This window comes from Bombina bombina, chromosome 2 (genome assembly GCF_027579735.1).
Source record: "Bombina bombina isolate aBomBom1 chromosome 2, aBomBom1.pri, whole genome shotgun sequence".
NCBI classification, from domain to species: Eukaryota; Metazoa; Chordata; class Amphibia; order Anura; family Bombinatoridae; genus Bombina; species Bombina bombina.
The window spans coordinates 929,850,144-929,874,335 of record NC_069500.1 but is presented as its reverse complement, the minus strand read 5'-3'; the positions used below and the strand labels follow the sequence as shown (position 1 = coordinate 929,874,335).

Sequence of the window (24,192 nt, the reverse complement as noted above, 5' to 3'; positions counted from 1 at the left end):
CTGAATTAGAGACTGTGCCATCTACGATGTCAGAGCGACTCCAGTAAGGAGGTTGTTAGTCACTTAGGAGTTAAGCTGGGTTACAGACGTAGAGGAGAGGGTGGCAATGGTAGAAGTTTCTCCGGTAGTACTATGTGCATAAAGATCCACAGATCCAGAGATAGGCTTGGGAGCCCGATAGTACAGGTAGCAAGAAGACAGGGAATGAACCTGTATTTGTAATCCAAAAACGTTAGGTAGCAAGACAAATGCTTAAGCAGCTCAGCACGCTTAGCTGAAACTAAACAAATTACCAAGCACTTGTCTGCAGGTGAGCTGGAGCTGTTAAAGGTGTTGGGGGTGGAGCCAATATGCTGCCAGAACAAGTTAACCCTTACACTATCAAACTCTTAGCTCTGTTCTGTCTCCGATTCTACTTTGACTTTTTACAAAGGTGTCTGATAGGGGTAGCTTTATTCCAGAATTTCTGGAAGCAAACATCAATACAATACACAAAGAAGGCAAAGACTCAGCACTCTGTTCCAGCTACAGGCCCATCTCACTGTCACATTACTAGCCTATTGTTTTGTTTAGAGTACTGGTATTCATAATGTCTACTGTTCCTTTAATTGATTAAATATGCCTCCTATGACTTGGCTACTTAAGCCTCACTCTCAGATACTTTATTGCTTGGTATTGGATTTTTCAGTCCTAAGCTACTATCGATTGTATCCAGAGTATTTCGAATTGTATTTGTTACTATTGTGGCCATAGATGTACCTCCATCTAAACTCAGAGTCCGTGGAGCACCATCGATTGCCACTTCAGTCAACAGTTGCTGGGTGTGACGTCACTTCCCCTCCGCTCTCAGTACAGCGTTCCACGCTGTTTACCATCGGTAAGCGAGACTTTCATAATACGTTACTCATATGTGCACATTACCACAATTCCATATTGTCAATATCACAATCCTCTGGAAATTAACGAGCACCTTAGTTTACGTTTGTTTACGCTAATAAGGTATCTCGTAGTTATCCCCAGGGAGAGTAAATGCTTATACAATTGTATCATTGTCCTGCAGCAAAGGTACAATGAAACATCGTTCCCAGTCTATGAGTGATTTATATTATATTTACTAAAGCAACACATATATACAATTACCAACATATATCACTTGAATATAAATAAGTTCTATAAAGTCTGTAAATTTTATAAGATAGCAGTTATGATTCAACGTTCTTTTGTATACAGATCTCCATAATAAAAAGATAACCACAGTTGTAATACTCACTCATCAATGTAGACGCCAAAATGTATGCCAAAGTATTAGCGAACAGATTAGGTAGGCATCTACAGACACTTATACACTTAGACCAGGTAGGATTCATCCTTGACAGACAGGGCTCGGATAATACTCGACGTCTCCTAGATGTGTTTACCGAGGCTGCCGACATGGGGCTCCCCATGCTCACCCTGTCACTCGACGCCAAGAAGGCGTTTGACAGGGTGAGATGAGAATATCTGTTCCGGACCCTCTCAGCGTTTGGTATACCAGACTCCTTTGGTATGGCGGTTAGAGCACTCTATTCAGCCCCCACAGCAGTAGTGAGAGGTCTGGAGTTCTGTTCGCCTAAAATAGAGATTAAAAATGGAAGTAGACAGGGCTGCCCCCTTTCCCCACTTTTGTTTGTCCTAGCGATTGAGCCATTAGGGGCAGCCATCAGAAAATGCACAAATATTCAGGGACTGCAGGTACATGACACTATACAGAAGTTGGCTCTGTTTGCCGACTTCCTTACAGAACCCCTGGATTCCCTCCCCCCATTGATGCTCCTCGTGAAGCAATTCCGTGAAGTCTCCTATTATAAGGTTAATGTAGACAAAACAGAGGCATACTCTATTAACATCCCACCAAGCGAAAGGGAGACTATTCAACTCCTCTACTCCTTTAAGTGGTCCACTAGGGGGATCCGCCACCTAGGCGTTTTTCTTTCTCATATAAAGTCTATGACTATTAAAGAAAATTATGAGACCCTACTGGCAGAGACCACCTCTGAACTTAATTCCAAGAGATATGGAGAGATATCTTGAATGGGCAGGGTAGCGGCCCTCACAATGATGGTCCTCCCCAAGCTCACTTATTTATTTTGTTGTATTCCTATTCTGATCTCTGCAACCTTTATCCGGAAATTCCAAGCCCTATTTAATTCCTATACCTGGTGCAACAAAAGTCCCCGTGTGGCAGCCAACATACTTCAAGTCCCAGTTGAGAGAGGAGGTATAGGCCTCCCCAATATAAAGATGTATCATGAGGCAGCAATGATAACCCATGTTACTGCTTGAGGAAGCGATCTTCCCCCAACTAGATGTAGAGACCTGGAACAGGCCTCGCTACCAGCATATGTAACATTAGAAGACCTGCTATGGCTTCCCCCGCACTGGCAATCTAAAATCCATATTGCTAATAGCATAGTTAAGGGATGCCAAGAGACCTGGGTTAAATTGCGTCACAACAAACTCATTGCCCCACACCCCTCACCTATACATTCTATACGGGGACTATTACTAGGCCTACCTGACACACACCTCAATGCATGGGCTAGTACCGACGCGACCTCCCTGAAAGACTGGAGGACATGTCCAAAACTGGAAAATTATTGGCGCAAAGTTGAAAAGACCTGTAACGATCTAGGCTTATTGGAAGCCCTAACCCCTGCCCTTGCAATTTTACACTTAGACAGACTCTCCAAAACCAAACAAAGCTGACGCTTATGTATCCTCATCTCCACTAAATTACTTATTGCTAGAAACTGGAAAAAGAGCCAACCCTCCAGATGGCAAGGAGTAGTGGATAAACCATGTTAAAAACATGGAAAATTATGTCTTTAGGGAGCACAGACAACTAAATGACTCTGCCTTATATGGGAACTGTGGGAATCGCTGTGGACCCATAAAATTCCTTAGTCGGAGTGACCAGTCTGATCAGAATAGTAGCCAATAGCTGAAACTCCCCAAGCCCCCCAATCCTCATGCTGTACCAGACCTTAAGTTATCCTTTATTTGTGACACTTAAGTAGGCTGACCATATTGCCGCTTTAAGAAGGAACACATATGAAAAATACATATGTGAGGGTTCTTATACGAAACAATTTCTTTAAACAGCCCTAAAAACGGCCCTGACATATGTATTTTTCATATGTGTCCCTTTTTAAAGTGGCAATATGGTCAGCCTACACTTAAGCCTTCCCCCCCCCCCAGGTAAGCCAGGTGCGGAGGAAGCCGGACCACCTCAGGATATCAACATATATAAGCAGAGGGGAGACTGGACAAATCTCCCCCCATAAAAGTCCGTAATACTGTATTAATAAAGTGCCTTAATAGACTAAACTGTTATCTTAATGGTTACACCTTTACTGTTTATTGTAGAACAATCAGAAGACCTATAGAAAGAAAATATGTAAACAAAGGGTGACCTCTGTAAAAACGAGGTTTTCAGAGAGGGGGTTCTTTTATTAAGCCCCCTCTCGCAAAGTTTTCGGTATTCTTGAGTGCAACTTTATGTTCTTATACTATGTAATTATTTTGTATACAATAAGCTGTACAACATATATACAACCTCAATCAAAATTACCTTTAAAAAAATAAAAATAAGGAACCCAAGAAGCGCAAAAATCCCCCATAGAAATATATGGAGAAAAAAAGTTGAAAAAAAAACGAACACCCTACTCGCACAAACGACCTCGCATTTTCGCCTTCCCTATAGAAGTTAATGGAGAAAAAAAACTAACACCCTACGATAAGGCCCTAGCCTAATAACCCCTAAACCGAAATCCCCCCACATCACATTGTACCTCAATAAACTATTAACCCCTAAACTGCCACCCCCCAAATCGAAAAGTACCTAAATAAACTATTAACTCCTAAATTGCCACACCCCCACATCACAAAGTTACAAACTAATATCTAAACACCCTAACCTAACACCCCCTAACTTAACCCAAATTAAAATACCGCTAAATTAACTTTAAAAAATCCTACCTACCTTAAAATAAAAAAACACTTACCTGTAAAATGAAATAAAAACCTAATCTTACCTTTTAAAAAAACTAAAAATGTACAAAAGATAAAAAACTAACATTTACAAAAAATAAAAAACCTATCATTACAAAAAATAAAAAAATAACATTACAGAAATAAAAAACGAAATTAACAAAAAAAATTAAAATTAATGTTATTCTAATACACCTTGGATGGGCATTGCCCTTAAAAGGGCATTCAGCTCTTTTGCTGCCCAAAAAAATAACCACCCCCAAAAAAACTAAAAATCATAACACTAACCCCAAAGTTAGTAGCTTTTTCCTTTAATTCTATTAATTGATTTGAATTTGAAGATTCAAATAAGCCAATAGGAATGCAAGGGCACCCCCCATAAAAAGGGGTACTTTGCATTCACTACTCAGTGTGGAGATCACATGAAGAGGGAGCTCCGTGTTGAAGATCTGAAGAGGACCATCAATGTTGCCGACACCGAAGCTAGAAGATGGACCTCTGCCGGGATGAAGATGGAAGAAGATGGACCCGTGATGAAGATGGATAAAGATATAACGCTGACCATCATCATCAGTGAGTACAAATTTGGGGTTAATGTTAGTTTTTTGAGGGGGGTTTGTGGTGTTTTTTTCATAGATTAAGGTTGGGGGGGTTTTGGCAGCAAAAGAGATGAATGCCCTTTAAAAAGGTAATACCCATCCAAATGCCCTTTTTTGGGGCAATTGGTAATTTAGTTTTTTTTTTTTAGTTAGGTTTTTTTGGGGTGTTGTATTGTTAGAGAGTTAGTGTTTTTTTAATGCAAAAGAACTGATCACTTTAGGGCAATTCCCTATAAAAGGCCCTTAAGGGTTATTGGTAGTTTATTTTTAGTATAGTTTTTTTTTGTTATTTTGGGGTTGTTTTTTAAGGGGTATTAGAATAGGATTATTTTTTTATTTTTGGTAATTTTTTTTTAAATTTTCTGTAAAGTTAGTTTTTTATATTTTTTGTAATGGTAGATTTTTTATTTTTTGTAAATGGTAGTTTTAAATTTTTTGTAAATGGTAGTTTTTTTTTTTAAAAATGTAAATGGTAGGGTTTTTTTTTTATTTTTTGTAATGGTAGTTTTCTTTTTTGTGTAACGTTAGGTTGTTGTTTTTTTTAAAGATAAGATTAGGTTTGTATTTAATTTCATAGGTAAGTTTTTTATTTTAAGGTTGTTAGGATTTTTTTTAAGTTAATTTAGGGGTATTTTAATTTGGGTTAAGTTAGGGGGTGTTAGGTTAGGGGGTTTAGATAATAGTTTATAACTTTGCGATGTGGGGGTTTGGCGATTTAGGGGTTAATAGTTTATTTAGGTACTTTGCGATGTGCGGGGATGGCGGTTTAGGGGTTTATAGTTTATTTAGGTACTTTACGATATGGGGGATGGCGGTTTTGGGTTTAGCAGTTTATTTAGGTACTATGCCATGTGGGGGATGGCGGTTTAGGGTTTAATAGATTATTTAGGTACTTTGCGATTTGGGAGGATAGCGGTTTAGGGGTTAATAGTTTATTGATGGGTGTACTTTGTAATGTAATTTTGTTAAAGTTACAGTCTAGTCCAAAATAAACATTCATGATTCAGATAGAGAATGTAATTTTAAACAATTTTCCAATTTACTTTTATCACCAATTTGGCTTTGTTCTCTTGGTATTCTTAGTTGAAAGCTAAACCTAGGAGGATCATATGCTAATTCCTAAGCCCTTGAAGGCCGCCTCTTCTCTCAGGGCATTTTGACAGTTTTTCACCACTAGAGGGTGTTAGTTCACGTTTATCATATAGATAACACTGTGCTCACGCACATGGAGTTCCAGTAAGCAAGCCCTGATTGGCTAAAATGGATGTCTGTCAAAAGAACTGAAATAAAGGGGCAGTTTGCAGAGGCTTAGGTACAAGGTAATCACAGAGGTAAAAAGTGTATTTATATAACTGTGTTGGTTATGCAAAACTAGGGAATGAGTAATAAAGGGATTATCTATCTTTTCAAACAATAAAAATTCTGGTGTAGACTGTCCCTTTAATAGAAGTAAATTGGAAAGTTGGATAAAATTGCATGCTTTTTCTGAATCATTAAAGTTTGATTTGACCTAAGGGTCCCTTTAAGAAGTATTAAAAAAACTACTCTAATTAAAAGGTATATATATATTTTCAATGTATTTTTACTGAGAGATTAAAATAAAGATGACAAAGCTATATGTGCACATAGGTCATACATTGAGTAATAACATTAAATATACTTGCATTTCAACTTGCATTTCAAGTCAACATCACAACTCTAGTTTCCATTACATATTGTACATGAGGAAGAGAAATACATCTTGTATATTAGTTGTATCAAGCAGATCTGGTGACTGACATTTATAAGCAATTGTGTGAGTCAGTGACCTACAGCTGAATCTTTGAAATTTGAAAGGGGGATCGGATCTGAACCAAAACTCATATATCATAGTGTGTCAGTTACAAGCAGGCAAATAAGTGTTGATTTGTGCAGTGAAATATCCTGTACCACCCCAATGTTACTTAGACCTCAATATACCCAAGGTTTAAAAGGCAAGGCCTAAAACCCCGCAGGGAAATCAAGGTTACCCAATCATTCTATGGGTCTCTATAAAGTAAATTAGAGACAAATTACTACATGAATCTTGTTTTCAAAATATGTGGGATATTAGGCTAATGAGTAGGATCCCAAAACTATCCACCTTGAAATGTTATGTGCCTATTTGCCAGTCTACAAATAGGTGACAGCACCACCCAATATTAGAGTTTAAAAACTACCCTCAGAATATGACATACAGAGTTTTCTATTTCCTATAAGTGTTTTATCACAATTAATATATATATATATTTGTGTTAGAATACTCTGGTATGCTTCCCTGCTTTTGTTGTCTCCCTGGCTGCTGATACACAGCCCTTTAATCTGTGTTAGAATACTCTGATACACGTCCCTTTAATCTCTGTTAGAATACTCTGGTATGCTTCCCTGCTTTCGTTGTCTTCATAGCTGTTGATACACGTCCCTTTAATCGTTGTTAGATATTCTGGTATGCTTTACTGCTTTCGTTACCTCCCTGGCTGCTGATACATGTCCCTTTAATCTGTATTGGAATACTCTGGTATGCTTCCCTGCTTTCGTTGTCTTCATAGCTGTTGATACACGTCCCTTTAATCTGTGTTAGATATTCTGGTATGCTTTACTGCTTTCGTTACCTCCCTGGCTGCTGATACATGTCCCTTTAATCTGTATTGGAATACTCTGGTATGCTTCCCTGCTTTCGTTGTCTCTCTGGCTGCTGATACACATCCCTTTAATCTGTTTTAGAATACTCTGTTACACGTCCCTTTAATCTGTTTTAGAATACTCTGGAATGCTTCCCTGCTTTCGTTGTCTCCCTGGCTGCTGATACACATCCCTTTAATCTGTTTTAGAATACTCTGTTACACGTCCCTTTAATCTGTGTTAGAATGCTCTGGAATGTATTTTTTCTGATGTCTGTATTTTGGCTATTTGTAATTATCTTATCAGATACTCTGTATAATTTCAGTTCATCCTGCCTTTTCTCTCCCCCCCCCCCCCCTCTAATTTGCAAGTGTGTGTAACTCCTGTCTAGCTAATTAGACTGCTTTATAACCAGCTGCTTTAAATCAGATCATTACAACTTAGATCTCACTGCTTTAAACAGCAGACAACAGTCTCTCTTGAGCCCTGGCTCTGTGCTTCAAAGTGGCAGAGTTACTAACTGGAGTTGGAAACTGCAGTCCCACTAACAGGTAAAACTTACTAACTATACACCTGCACGACGATCTCCATGTCTTTTCTTCTCTTTCTGTCTGCCCTTCTCCTAAAACTCACTGCACATCCCTATAACAATAATAACCCCCACACTATCCATATCTCACCCTCCCTTCTCTCATACCCTATGGTGTCCTCTCATGAACTACTCAGTCTCCTTAGAAACACTTCCCTATCAAACTCTCCTGTCTCTAATCATAACCGCTCCTACAAGTCTCATTGTCACCTTGTGTCACTCACACTCCTACTACTCCTTGCGGCTGGTGACGTCTTTCCTAACCCTGGCCCTACAGCAAACAATACAAACTATAGGTCATGCAATACTAACACTCTCATCTCCATTAACCCACAGCACTTATCCCCTTTCTTTTCTTGTGTTCTCTGGAACGCTTGCTCTATCTGTAACAAACTTACAACTGTTCACGACCTGTTTGTTTCCAATGCTTTCAACTTTTTAGCAATTACTAAAACATGGCTATCTTCCTCTGACACTGATTTAATTGCTGCTCTCACTCACGGTGGTCTCCACTTTAGCCACACACCTAGGCGAGGTGAGAGACATGGTGGCGGTGTTTGGATCTTACTATCCCCCCTCCTGCTCCTATCAGTACCTATCCATTTCCATCTCCCTCCTTTTCTTCCTTCGAAGTCCACTGCATTTGCCTGTTCTCCCTCCTCTCTGTCAGAGTGGCAGTTATCTATCGCCCCCCTTAACCTACCTCCTAATTCCTTGACAACTTTGCTGCCTGGCCCTCAGTTTCTCTGTACAAATACACCTACTCTAATTCTGGGGGACTTCAACATCCCCATTGACAACCCAAATGCCCCTGCTGCCTCTAAACTTCTCTCACTCACTAACTCCTTCGGCCTCTTACAATCTACCATATTCTCTACTCACCGTGATGGACACTCTATTGATGGGGTATTCTCCTTTCTCTGCTCTCTCTCTGATGTTGCCTGTCACCCATTTCCCACCTCAGACCACCATCTGCTAAACCTACTTCTTCCCCTCCCCCCACACCTGTAAAAATCTGCACACTGTGGATCCTCTCCAACTTTCCAACCTTATTCTAAAACGCCTCCCCCACACTTCCATGATATCCTGCCTCAACCTTGCTACAACTCACTTTAACAATACTATCTCCTCTGCACTTGACACTCTTGCTCCTCCCCAACCACGCAAAGCACCACGTCGCCAGCTCTAGCCCTGGCACTCTCAGCAAACACGCCACCTATAAAAATGCTCCTGCACTGCTGAACGTGGCTGGAGGAAATCCCGCTCTGAACCTTATTTCATCCACTATAAGTTAATTTTTTTATTCTTGCCCCTCTGCCCTTCACTAGCTAAACAAACCTACTTCTCTTCTCTTATATCCACTCACTCCTTGAACCCTAAAAGTCTCTTCTCCATTTTCAACTCTCTCATCTACCTACCTGCACCACCCCCTTCATCTGCATTCAGTGCTCAAGACATGGCTGACTTCTTTTTCAATAAAACACTTACCATCTGATGCAACATCCCAACACAAGCCTGCAATCTCCCAACATCACTCCCAGTCACCACCTCTGCCACTCTCTGTACCCTCCTCCCAACCACTGAGAGTGAAGTGGGTTCCCTATTGTCTTCCTCACACCTCACTATGCCCACTTGACCGTATTCCTTCACATCTAATACCTTCTCTGTCTCCCATCCTCACTCCAGCTCTTACTCACATATTCAACCTATCCCTTTCTACAGGTTAATTTCCTGCCTCCTTCAAACATGCAAAGGTCTCCCCCATCATCAACAAACCCTCCCTTGACCCTAACTCTCCTGCAAACTACCGCCCCACATCACTGCTCCTGCTAGCTTCAAAAATCCTTAAAAAAATAGTTTTTAAGCCCCTAACCCACTTCCTGTCCTCCAATTCATTGCTCGACCCCCTGCAATCTGACTTCCAGCCCCAACACTCAACTGAGACTGCCCTCACCAAGGTTACTAACAATCTCCTTTTTTGCTAAAAACAATGGTTACTACTATATACTTACTTGACATCTTTGCTGCCTTTGACACTGTTGACCATCCCCTCTTCCAACTGACTCTCAGCTCTCTTGGGTTCTGTGACACTGCCTTCTCCTGGATTCAATCTTATCTCTTTAACAGATCCATCTCTGTCTCTTTTGCTGGTGACTCCTCCTCTCTATTGCCCATGTCTGTTGGAGTACCTCAAGGCTCTGTCCTGGGTCCTCTACTCTTCTCTGTTTACACTTCTTCACTGGGTAAAATTCTCAACAGCTATGGCTTCAACTATCACCTCTATGCTGATGATACCCAGATCTACCTATCCACCCCTGCACTCTCTCCTTCTGTCAATTCTCACATCAGAGACTGCTTATCTGGCATTTCCTCCTGGATGGCCTCTTACCACCTAAAAATAAACATGTCCAAGCCCGAACTACCTCTAATCTCCCTCCTCTAACTCACTGTTGGCAGAACCACTATCTCCCCATTATCCCAAGTCTGCTGCCTTGGAGTCACACTTGACTCAAATCTGTCCATCATTCCTCACATCCAATTGCTCTCTTCATCCTGTCGCAACCACCTACGCAATATCTCCAAAATTAGTCAGTTTCTGAGCGCTGAAACTACTAAACAGCTATTCCACCCCCTGATAATTTCTCGACTTGACTCCTGTAATAACCTACTAACTAGCCTCTCTCTTTCCCCCATCAATCCATCCTAAATGCCTCTGCCAGGCTAATCCACCTCTCCTGACTATCTGTATCTGCTGCACCTCTCTGTGAGTCCCTTCACTGGCTCCCCATTTACAGCAGAGTTAAATTCAAAATTCTCACCCTGACCTACAAAGCCCTCACCAATGCTGCCCCTAACATCGCCGACACCTACATTATATTTATTAACCCATAATCTGCCACCCCCAACGTTGCCGCAACCTAACTACACTTATTAGCCCCTAATCTGTCGACCGGACATCGCCGCCACTTTAATAAATGAATTAATCCCTAAACCGCCGCACTCCCGCCTCGTAAACACTAGTTACATTTTATTAACCCCTAATCTGCCTGCCCTAGCATCGCCGACACCTACTTACATTTATTAACCCCTAATCTGCCACCTCCAACATCGCCGCTACTATATTAAAGGTATTAACCCCTAAACCTAAGTCTAAACCTAAACCACCCTAACTTAAATATAATTTAATTTAAACTAAATAAATTTAACAAAATTAAATAAATTATTCCTATTCAAAACTAAATACTTACCGATAAAATAAACCCTAAGCTAATAGTTACATTGTATCGAGCTTAGGGTTTATTTTTATTTCACAGGCAACTTTGTATTTCTTTTAACTAGGTACAATAGTTATTAAATAGTTATTAACTATTTAATAACTACCTAGCTAAAATAAGTACAAAATTACCTTTAAAATAAATCCTAACCTAAGTTACAATTACATCTAACACTACACTATCATTAAATAAATTACCTAAACTACCTACAATTAATTACAATTAAATTCAATAAACTAAATAACAGAAAAAAACAAACACTAAATTCTGAAAAAAAAATAATCACTAAATTACAGAAAATAAAATAAATTACAAGAAGTTTAAACTAATTACACCTAATCTAAGCCCCCTAATAAAATAAAAAAGCCCCCCAAAATAATAAAATGCCCTACCCTATACTAAATTACAAATAGCCCTTAAAAGGGCCTTTTGCGGGGCATTGCCCCAAAGTAATCAGCTATTTTACCTTTAAAAAAAAAAATACAATACCCCCCCAACATTACAACCCACCACCCACACACCCCTACTCTAAAACCCACCCAATACCCCCTTAAAAAAAACCTAACACTACCCCATTGAAGATCACCCTACCTTGAGCCGTATTCACCCAGCCGGGCACAAGTGGTCATCCGATCCATCCAGAAGTCTTCATCCGATGGGCCAGAAGAGGACATCCAGACCGGCAGAAGTCTTCATCCTATCCGGGCAGAAGAGGACATCCGGACCGGAAGAAGGCTTCATCCAAGCGGCATCTTCTATCTTCATCCATCCAACAAGGAGCGACTCCATCTTGAAGACATCCGGCGCGGAGCATCCTTCCAGCACGACGACTAACGACGAATGAAGGTTCCTTTAAATGACGTCATCCAAGATGGCGTCCCTCAAATTCCGATTGGCTGATAGGATTCTATCAGCCAATTGGAATTAAGGTAGGAAAAATCTGATTGGTTGATTTAATCAGCCAATCAGATTGAAGTTCAATCCGATTGGATCAGCCAATAGAATTGACCTCGCATTCTATTGGCTGATTCAATCAGCCAATCGGATTGAACTTCAATCCGATTGGCTGATTAAATCAACCAATCGGATTTTTCCTACCATAATTCTGATTGGCTGATAGAATCCTATCAGCCAATCGGAATTTGAGGGACGCCATCTTGGATGACGTCATTTAAAGGAACCTTCATTCATCGTTAGTCGTCGTGCTGGAAGGATGCTTCACGCCAGATGTCTTCAAGATGGAGTCGCTCCTCGTCGGATGGATGAAGATAGAAGATGCCGCTTGGATGAAGCCTTTTCCCGGTCTGGATGTCCTCTTCTGCCCGGATATGATGAAGACTTCTGCCGGTCTGGAAGTCCTCTTCTGGCCCATCGGATGAAGACTTCTGGACGGATCGGATGACAACTTGTGCCCGGCTGGGTGAAGACGGCTCAAGGTAGGGTGATCTTCAATGGGGTAGTGTTAGGTTTTTTAAAGGGGGTATTGGGTGGGCTTTAGAGTAGGGGTGTGTGGGTGGTGGGTTGTAATGTTGGTGGGGGGGTATTGTAATTTTTTTTACAGGTAAAAGAGCTGATTACTTTGGGGCAATGCCCAGCAAAAGACCCTTTTAAGGGCTCTTTGTAATTATTTTATTAGGGGGCTTAGATTAGGTGTAATTAGTTTAAACTTCTTGTAATTTATTTTATTTTCTGTAATTTAGTGTTTATTTTTTTTCATAATTTAGTGTTTGTTTTTTTTTCCGTTATTTAGTTTATTGAATTTAATTGTAATTAATTGTAGGTAGTTTAGGTAATTTATTTAATGATAGTGTAGTGTAAGATGTAATTGTAACTTAGGTTAGGATTTATTTTGCAGGTAATTTTGTACTTATTTTAGCTAGGTAGTTATTAAATAGTTTTTATCGGTAAGTATTTAGTTTAGGAATAATTTATTTAATTGTAGTTATTTTATTTAGATGTAATTAAATTATATTTAAATTATGGGGGGGTGTTAGGGTTAGGATTAGACTTAGGTTTAGGGGTTAATACCTTTATTATAGTGGCGGCGGCGTTGGCGGCAGATTAGGGGTTAATTAATTTAATATAGTTGCGGCAACATTGGGGGGGCAGATTAGGGGTTAATAACTATAATGTAGGTGTCGGCGATGTTGGGGGCAGCAGATTAGGGGTTAATACATATAATGTAGTTGGCGGCAGTGTCCGGAGCGGCAGAATAGGGGTTAATAGTATAATGCAGGGAGCGGTGGAAAAAAAAGGAGCGTTAAAGCCGCACAGCCTTACCGACAAAACTCGTGATCTAGCCCATTATTTTTTAAATGATTTGTTATAATGTTTTATAGAAATATTATTTTTGTTAATGTTATATAGAAAAGTTTTGCAATAAGATTATTTATTACAATTGCCATTCATTTTGGTGTGAAATTTAACTTGAACTGCACCCTGTTGACTTCTCAAGGCTAACTCTGCTACATGTTTGCCCTAATAAGCTTTATCAGGTAACAACTGCAAAAAATGCATTTTATACCAACGTTATGACAGTGGCTAGCCTTGTTGTCTGTGGACTAAAGCCCATAATAGAAAAAACGTACCTGATTTTTAAACTGTTTCAATAAAATTTATTTTTTTATTGTATCAGCCCTTCTCTCTAAAGCCCTTTTAGTGCAGCTGGTACTCTTTTTTTGCTGATATATTCTTCGGTCCTCCTGGCCGTCTTTACAGCCTGCACCCCTGTAGCTAAGTTTGGATGGACTAGTCCTGCTACTGCTCTACATCGTCATACAGCCTCACTTTGGATCTGCAGCGGCGGAAGGTGTGTTTAAAGCCCATATTAGCTTCACCAAATATGACAAATGCTGGATGGGGTTTTAGCTATTGAAAAACATTTGGAGTAATAATGCGTCTACATTACTGAATTCACTGTTACAAAGAGTTTTTAAGTTTACAAGTTTGATGATATAGGTGCAAGCACTTTGAAATTGTCATATCACAGTAATTCTAAATCTCTATACTTCATGTTTTCCACGTTTCACTGTCCCTTTAAACATAATATCACATGACCGTTATGCCTTTATAAGCCCTCCTCTCTAATTCATCGATGCTTGGTAATTTGATTCACATGAGGAGTGATCACAACTTTCAAGAAGCTCTCTCCATTTTCGTCAAGTTGTTTTCTAACTTTATATCTGCAAAGTTCTCTTCAATCACAGGACAGCATACTTCATTCTGAAACGCTAACTGACATACAGCGTGTCTGCAGTAGTTCGGCGTCTGACGTCATCAGCACTCCGGGAGTCAGTGTCGCAGCTCCTCTCTGTTGCCGGATTCTACACTGCTTCTCAGGACAAATGAATTGCTAGCAAGCAAAGTCTTCACAAGTACACGCTGGTCATGAAGTGTTGGGTATCGTACTAAACATAGAGTTATTGCTGAAGTTACGCTAATTTCATATGTTCCTAAGACTGTATATACTAACAAATCAAGCTTATACATATACGTTACTAATGGAAAGTGTGCATGTTTAACATCTTCTGCATATATCCTGGTTATTCCTGCATACAATACACTGCCATAACAATTCTGCTGCATTCATAAATAAGGTTGCATATGAACTTTACTAACCTGAACATTTAAGCATCGTACCTGAGTGATAAGCTACAATCTATTTAAAGAGATACTAACAGAGCTTCAATTACATAAAGTTATAATTTATTCTATATCCAAAGAGATTATCTATTGTTTAGCAAATGCTATTATATTACTTAGGAGAGTATTAGCACATTCACATTGTTGTGCATATCTCCAGCAACTAAAGATAGTTGTTATTTACTTTTGACCTAAACAGGTCACCCTCAGTCAATGAGCAGAATAAGGTTCCTAGTTTATCAAGGTACCTAGGTTTGGTGTGAGACTGAGTGGAGTAGATACAACTGGGTTCATATTAATTATATAATAAATCCTCACAGAAATGAAGAGTGCATAAAGGTGTGTCCCCTATAAAACCTGGCCACAAAGGCACAATCTCATTAGAAGGTCACCTAGGCGATACAATGTTGTGGGTTTACCGTTTCAGTTCTTTTAAAATCTAGTATAAGAATATATGTCATTTCAATGGAAACCTGTAGGCACCATCTTGTTTTAACATGCCAAAATGGAAACAGTGCTTTAACTGCTTCACTGCTCATGGTGAGGTAGAAAAAATGGCGCCCAGCATTCAGATGGTTTAGCAGTCGTGTGGATGGAAAAGGATTGAAATAGGTATCTATAAAATCGTGATTGTGCAATCCGTTTTAAAACCCGGGTTATGAAGACGCCAATATTGTTAGTGACTTAGAATTAAATATTAAATAAAACACGTCATTTGTAGATGTTGGAGTCAGTCCTGATGTTACTATAGAGGTGTGCATATCATGCCAAGATACATATGGTATTTATATGGTTAATCAGTGTTGAGGATGGATTCTTATTACAATAGGTTAATGTCACACATATAAATTAGTATTTCTCTTGCACAGTGAACAAAGGGAATTACTTGAATAGACCTTTACTGTAACCTTAAGAGGTGTGAATGTGCTATTATATTAGTCACTTTAAGGTAAACTCACAGTTTCTATTTCTGGTCTTTTAACAAACAAAAAATAATTATGTAATATAATCACTTGACGAACAGTCTGTGGAGAGCAAAAAGCCATTTTGGGAGCATTGTCGCTGATAGATTTATAATCAGACCCACAGTTAAAGTCAGCTCCAGAGCAGCAATGCACTACTGGGAGCTATCTAAACACATCTGGTGAGCTAATGTCTAGAGACAAATGTGTGTAACCACCAAACACCAGCTAGTTCCCAGTAGTACATTGTTGCTGTTAGGCATATGCACACATGTTTTTCAACAAAGGATACAAAACGAACAAAATAAACATGATAACAGAAGTGGAATTAAAAAAAGTTTTAAAATGACATTATCTGAATCATGCAAGTTTAATTTTGACTTATCCTATCCCTACAAAATTTGAGAGTGTTTTACAAATAAGTGATAAAAGTAATACTAACAACAGAATTAAACCAAACATAATGTGATTAAGGCTATGTAAACATTGCCAGTGCAAAGGTTTGAAGGTCACACAAAGAGATTAGTGTGTATTTATTGAAAAAAAGCCAGCAATGCTGGAAAATGCAGAAATCAACAGCCCTAGACATTTATGACTGGTACTGCAAAATAACCCTTCCAACTACCTAATGAATAGTTTCTAGTGCCAAGCCTATATGTGTACATTTCACACACTATCAGGCCCATTTATCAAGCTCCGTACGGAGCTTGAAGGGCCGTGTGTCTGGCGAGTCTTCAGACTTGCCAGAAACACAACTTATGAGGCAGCGCTCTAAAGACCGCTGCTCCATAACCCTGTCCGCCTGCTCTGAGCAGGCGGACAGGAATCGCTGGAAATCAACCCGATCGAATATGATTGGGTTGATTGACACCTCCCTGCTGGCGACCGATTGGCAGCGAGTCAGCAGGGGGCAGCGTTGCACCAGCAGCTCTTGTGAGCTAGACACTTAGAAATGTGTTGCCCCATAACCACCAAACTCTAAGGGGTAGATTTACCAAGCAGCGGATGCTGCAATCTAGCCCCGTAGGTTCTGGCCTGCCGGAAACTTAAGTTAAGAAGCAGCGGTCATAAGACAGCTGCTCCTTAACTTGTCCGCAACAGTGCCACCTCTTAGGTGGCGGACTGCAATCATCCCGATCAGATACAATCAGGATGATTGACACCCCCTGCTAGCAGCCGATTTGCCTCGAATGTGCACGGGGCGGCATTGCACAAGCATTTCAAATGAAATGCTTGTGCAATGTTAAATGCCGTTAGCGTATGTGCAGGGGGCGGCATTGCACAAGCATTTCACAAGAAATGCTTGTGCAATGTTAAATGTTACAGCAAATCATGTCCGCCTGACATTTAACAAATCGGCCCCTAACTTTTGACCTCATATTTACCCATATATTTCTTGAACAGAAGGCCACGTGTAGGAGTCGTGCACCTCTGCTAGATAACCAGGTATTAAAGTTTTGTAAAACTATTATTAAGAAAAAAATCTGCGTATCACAGGAGAGGAACAGCATCATCCCATACAACTACGCAAAATGTACTGCTATATTGGTTTAGCTGACCTACGCCAACATACAACCCTGCCTCACTGCCTATGCTACTACTATAATTGTATAACTTGGATTTACCATAGGAATATAAATATCCTTTGCCGTGGCAGTTGTCCTAAAGTTTAGTTATAATTGCAGGTGTCTAGGTCGTCTAGTTTTTAATCCAGCTCTGGATTTTTTTGCATAATATGATCCGTTTGTTAAACAAAAAAACAAAACCTTATTATTAAGACATTAGGAAAACAGGTAATCGGATATCCATTTTTATATGTGATTGTGGGAACTAGTTAACCTTTTGTCTATCATGCAAATAAATTATCTCTCACATTGCAGGTTCTTTAAAATCAGTTAATGAAAATGTATATAATAATACATTTGATCCATTGCTTCACTATTTTCAAATCTGACCTAGCACTTCTCTCCTTAAAAAGATATTAAGTTCTTATGCATAGTAAAAAGACCACTCAAAATTTATCTTATATTTAATTTGCCTGCTTTTTCTGCAATTTATCCTAGAAATGCTAAGTGACATACTAGACGTGATATAAGATTCCGCAACAGGCTATAAAGTAATTGTTTAAACAGCGTATAATTTCATTTATAAATATATATATATATATTTATATTACACAGAAAAATATCAGCGCTCCCAGATTGGATAACAGATACCACACAACGGTTTCAGTGTAACCTATTTAACATATACCTGTATACTATTGACAGATAAAAGACCAAAAGGTTAAATGTCCAAATTATTAGACTAGTGAATGGTAAAGGTTTACACTGTCCTCCTCTCTATTGAACTGCAGTTGAATATACCACAAAAGAGTCAATCTTTGTATAGATGAGGGTAAATATCAAGTTCTCTTGCAGCCTTTCTCCAAAAACAAAGTAACCGAGTATCCCCAGGGAGGTCTCAGTGGAGTCTGAAGTAGGTAGAAGAAGGGAGGGGCGCACAGAAAGACCAGATCCTAGTGCAGTATTTTATGGCAGCTTGATTAAATAAACACTTATATACAGATGGGCACTCACTTGGTACAACCTTAATAAGTATGAGGTAAGATACTGGCGTGGAGGCTCTGTATAGCCTGAGGTAGATTCCAGAGTTGTTTCCCTCTGTCCAGCGCTGTAGTCTGCTTCCCCTTTAAGACAGGTGATAACTCTCTCCTTCTGTTCAAAGGACCTGTCCGTGTCTCCTGGATCCCCTTCTGTGAAACAACAGTATATGCAGGGGTATGGGAGAGGGGGCACTAACTAACTATGCAAACTAGATGGCTATAAAAAGGTATTTCTTTATTGTAGAAAACAGCGTGTATCACACAAAAAACACACTGATAATCACACTATTGAACATATTAAAAACTGGTATTGGCATTCCCAGTATAACAGACAAAGTATAACGCTACTCCAATGTGCACTGAGCTGAAAGGCTTGTTCGCAGAAGCTTAACCACAAACAGCCTTGATGCTTACTGTGCCACACTATCAGAGCGTGTTCGTGTTGGGAGGTGGAGCCTGACGCATTTTGCAACGCTATTGGTCGCTTCTTCAGAGGTGGGGCCGCCCCCCTACATCTCTAAATTTATTTGTGCAGGTCCTTAATTAATTGAAGCACGGCCGCCATTTTGGTTTCTGGCTGTCACTAATCAATTGTGGGCATCTTCCTTACACTATGTGATACGAGTATTTCTCGCTTTAAATCACATTCCATACAAAACTAGTTGCTGCTGTTAAGAAATTATTATATTATTAAAAGCTGGTAATTCATAAAAGCTCATATTTGATAAAACATATATAGATATATTATTTGTTAAAACAATGTATGATATTTAATCAGTGATTGCTCTAATAAAAACTTTTATATCTGTATATATCTCTACTTAGTCCCTAAAAGTCTTTAAATATATTGTATTATAAAAACTTCATCTGACTTAACCCATGAATAAATAAATAATTAATATATATATATATATATATATAAAATGATATAGGTGCTAGCTCTACCTTTGTATGTATAGAAGGTGATAGATAGTTAGAGCCTATACTCATTAGATTCATATTGTACAAATAAGATGTACCCATTCAAGGGCTTAAACCTGTATAGATATACAGTTCCTCTTATACTTGAAACTATTTCTGTAATTGATTCTAATAGGGATTTTTTCCTCTCTTTATTTAACCTTAAAATACAGTACCTCTGTGTGCATGGGGGACCTTTTAATTTCTCAAAGATTTCTTGATAACTATTTTGAAAATTGTTTTAAAAATCATTTCAAGAACCATTTTTTAAAAGCTTCTTTTCCCAAGAATCTTTTAAAACTCTTTTTCCAAAATATCTATGCACATGTATGTATGTATGTATGTATGTATATATAATATATATATATATATATATATTATATATATATATATATACACACACACACACACATATCCATGCTTATCTACATGTCTCCATAGGTGGGCATATAAATGCTCCCAGTGGTACTGTTTTGCCTTTTACTCATATTTAGAGAAATGCAGCTAGATCAATATCTTTGTTTAGCCCTAGTGGAGCTTCCTAGAGCATGAATCCAGAAAGTTTCTCTCTTTCTTAAAGCTAGTAGTCTGCTGCCTCCCCTTGGACCTACCTGTACCTGTTCTATTGCCTTAAAATAAAACTGCGAAGGGTCACTCTTGTGGTGTTCTTTAAAGTGTTTAATGAGTGCGGTCTTTAGTGTACCTGCCTCAATGTTTTTAATGTGTTCTAGACATCTTATTTTGAGAGAACGTTTTGTTCTTCCTATATACTTCAGGGGAGTATTGCATTTACACTCTATCATATAGACCACAAAGTCTGACCTACAATTTAGTCTTCCTTTTATTTCATTTAATTTGCCTCTCTGATCTTGACCTATATGTCTATTGTATTCTCTTGAGGGATTTACATGCTCACAGCAGACACAGTTCTTTCTGAAGCATTTGAAGAATCCATTAAGAGCCGTGGTGTGCACAAACCTCTGACTCTTCTCCTTATTCTCAGTTTTAATGATACAAGGTGCTATAATATTTTTTATATTCCTGTTCTTTTTCAATATTACTTCCAGGTTTTTTCCGATATTTTCCTTCAAAACAACAAAAACAGGAGTGACAACCGTCAATTCAGTTATGAACAGCATGAGAACAGGAGAGGCAGTACAAACTGGAATGAGTGTAATGATTATAATTACAAATATGAGAATAGAAGGGAAAATATTCAGTGTGATGAATACAGACACAGTCCAAGAAACCATAGGGCTAACAAACAAGTCAATCAATCATATGGCAATTGGAGAGAAAACCAGAATAGGAAAAGACATACATATACAAAAACATATAAGTCTGAAAATAGAGATAATCAATGGGAGTCTGGAAATAGAACTAATTATAGGCTTAGAGAATTCAGAGACGCCGGAGAGACTATGATGAGGATTGGGAGATTCAAGGCCACACAACAGGAGACTATGGAAGGGGTAGAATGGAAGGCCAGTATATACAACCAATCCAGAGTAAACAATAGCATCAACCTTTTTTAAGGGTCAGTCCCGGAAACAAATTCAAATCACGGACATTAGAACTAGGTGCAAAACACAAACAAGTAGATTGGGACCTGGAGTGGAGACCTCCACAATTTTACAGTCCACAGGGACAAAACCAGGGAAGGGGGAGAAAAAGAACAATGGATAGAGAAGAGGATGCAGAGCAGGAATAAGATCTAAACTCAAAAAGAAGGAAGCCATAATTGAAAGTGAGGAAGAAAAATGAAATAATATAAAAAAAATTTAATATATCCTCACATACTCTAAATTCACAAGAGGAAATCTTTTAAAAAAGGATTATCCTTTGCCCCCACGAGTACCTCCAACTCCTTTGATTTATTTATAGATATAAATAAATTCATTAGAAAATTGACACTGGTCCGTCATTTTGAAAAAGAACAAAGTGACAGTGAAAATAAAGATCAGTTCAAGGATAATGAAATTTTGCAAGCATTGTCTGACCTAGAAAGAGAAAGCTATATATATGACACACAAACAGATGATAACTGGTTAGATGAAATTTCAGGCACACCATTGCCAACAGCACCAACACATAGCCAGCTAAGACCTAAATCTATTTTTTCCCTGTGCAATCGCAGGGCAAATATATTACTCAGTTTAAGGATGTGGTCCTACAAGAGTGCTCTGATATGTGTAAAAACTTTAAACTAAGAAAACATAATTTGAGCCAAAAAGAAAAACAAATTCTTGATGCTCTTAAAAAGAATGAAAATATCATCATAAAAGAGGCGGACAAAGGTGGAGGTATTGTCATTCAGGATAGGGTAGATTACCTAAAGGAATCCTATAATTTATTATCAGACAAGGATACATATAAAATGTTAATTGGGGATCCAACCAACCATTTCCTGATGCAATATGCTGAACTTATAAATAGAGGGAAGCAGGATAATGTACTCAATATAAAAGAGTGGAGATTTTTGGCAAATGATGAACCGAGCACAGCCGTGTTCTATCATTTGCCAAAAATCCACAAAAATTTACAATGCCCTCCAGGGAGGCCAATAATATTGGGCATAGATTCCCTAACAGCACGCCTATCAGAATATGTTGATACATTTCTAAAACCCATAGGTAATAGAATTAAAGTCTTATTTTAGAGACACCCCCCCCCATTTGTTAGAAATAATAAGAGATATTCCGTGGAAAGCTACATACAGATGGGCAACTTTGGATGTCACCGCACTGTATATCGCTATTCCCCATGGCAAAGGTATCAGAGCAGTCAATACTTTCTGGAAGACAGAAAACAGTGTGTTGAGATACAAAATCAGTTCCTAGATTCTATTAAATTTGTCCTGGAGAAGAATTATTTCCTTTTCCAGAGCAAATTTTATCTACAAACTAATGGAACAGCAATGGGGACTAAATTTGCATCCAATTTTTCTAACCTGTATATGGTTTTTTTTTTAGGAAAAGATGATTTACATTAAAGATGGCTCTAAGAATACAAATATAATAATGTGGAGGCAATTTATAGATGACATTCTGATCATCTGGGATGGAGATAATCCCAGTTGGTCAGAATTCACGGACAACCTGAACTGTAATTGCTTCAATCTGAAATTTACGAGTAGCATTGATGATCATCAAATCAACTTCCTTGACTTGGTGCTATTTCACGATGAGGGGAGAATATCTACTAGGAATTTATAGATAAGACACAGATACCAATGGGTATCTGGATGCAAAAAGTGGACATCATCCATGATGGATTGAAAACATCCCCTATGGGCAATTTTTGAGAGTAAAAAGAAATTGTACACGTTCTAATGACTTTGAGGCAGAATCTAGGACTCTCAAAGACCGGTTTAAAGCTAAAAGATATCCTGATGATCTAGTAGAGAAAGCATACAGTAGGGCAAAACATGTAAACAGAGATAATATGATTAAAAATGATAAACAGGTAGCTCGAACTGAATTTAAGAAACAAGGTTTTAATTTTGTTACTACTTTTAATGAGGGACATTTAAATATAAGAAAGATCCTACTTATACTCTGCGGGATTTGAGAAAAGATCCACTTTTGAAGGAAAATATCGGAAAAAACCCGGAAATAATATTAAAAAGAACAGGAATATAAAAAATATTATAGCACCTAGTATCATTAAAACTGAGAATAAGGAGAAAGAGTCAGAGGTTTGTGCACACCACGGCTCTTAATGGTTCTTCAAATGCTTCAGAAAGAACTGTGTCTGCTGTGAGCATGTAAATCCCTCAAGAGAATACAATAGACATATAGGTCAAGATCAGAGGAGGCAAATAAAAGGAAGACTAAATTTGTAGGTCAGACTTTGTGGTCTATATGATAGAGTGTAAATGCAATACTCCCCTGAAGTATATAGGAAGAACAAAACGTTCTCTCAAAATAAGATGTCTAGAACATATTAAAAACATTGAGGCAGGTAAACTTAAAGAAAACAAAAGATATTAAAAACAAGTGAGCGCAGGGTGAACAACACCAAACTCCTGAGAATACCTATGTTTTCCCAAAATAGGTAAGTGAAATGATTAAAAAGGGGGGAGTGAACCAGGAGCGCTACAGCTAAAGGTGCTAAAAAATAAGACAATATGTTTGATACTTGGAAATATGACAAGGACAATAACGTATCTAAAATGAGACACAATTTAATTGACAAAAATAATAACAAGTAAAAACGGACGTCTCCGTAAGTAAAAACTTCTTAAGTTGCCGCCATATAAATATTGCAATAGCACCACGAACTCTTTCTGCTATTGCAATATTTATATGGCGGCAACTTAAGAAGTTTTTACTTACGGAGACGTCCGTTTTTACTGTTTATTATTTTTGTCAATTAAATTGTGTCTCATTTTAGATACGTTATTGTCCTTGTCATATTTCCAAGTATCAAACATATTGTCTTATTTTTTAGCACCTTTAGCTGTAGCGCTCCTGGTTCACTCCCCCTTTTTAGGTAAACTAAAGACCCCACTCATTAAACACTTTAAAGAACACCACAAGAGTGACTCTTCACAGTTTTTATTTTAAGGCAATAGAACAGGTACATGTAGGTCCGAGGGGAAGCAGCAGACTACTATCTGTAAGAAAGAGAGAAACTTCTGGATTCATGCTCTAGGAAGCCTGACTCCACTAGGGTTAAACAAAGATATTGATCTAGCTGCTTCTGCTTCTCTAAATATAATGAGTAAAAGGCAAAACAGGTATCACTGGGAGCATTTATATGCCCATCTATGGAGACCTGTAGATATGTGGGTAAGCATGGATATACATGGGCACATATTATGTGTATATATACATGTGCATAGATGTTTTGGAAAAGAGTTTTAATGATTCTTGGGAAAATAAGCTTT

The 24,192-nt window shown here is 38.5% G+C and overlaps 1 protein-coding gene across 1 annotated transcript in view; it reads right to left on the bottom strand.

Annotated features, from left to right (window-relative positions):
* Window positions 1-24,192, bottom strand: part of LOC128648114 (17-beta-hydroxysteroid dehydrogenase 13-like) — a 186,142-nt gene that overhangs the window by 158,707 nt on the left and 3,243 nt on the right. The window contains 1 exon segment of the mRNA XM_053700773.1: window positions 3,388-3,401. Within this exon segment, the coding sequence (XP_053556748.1) occupies window positions 3,388-3,401 (14 nt within the window).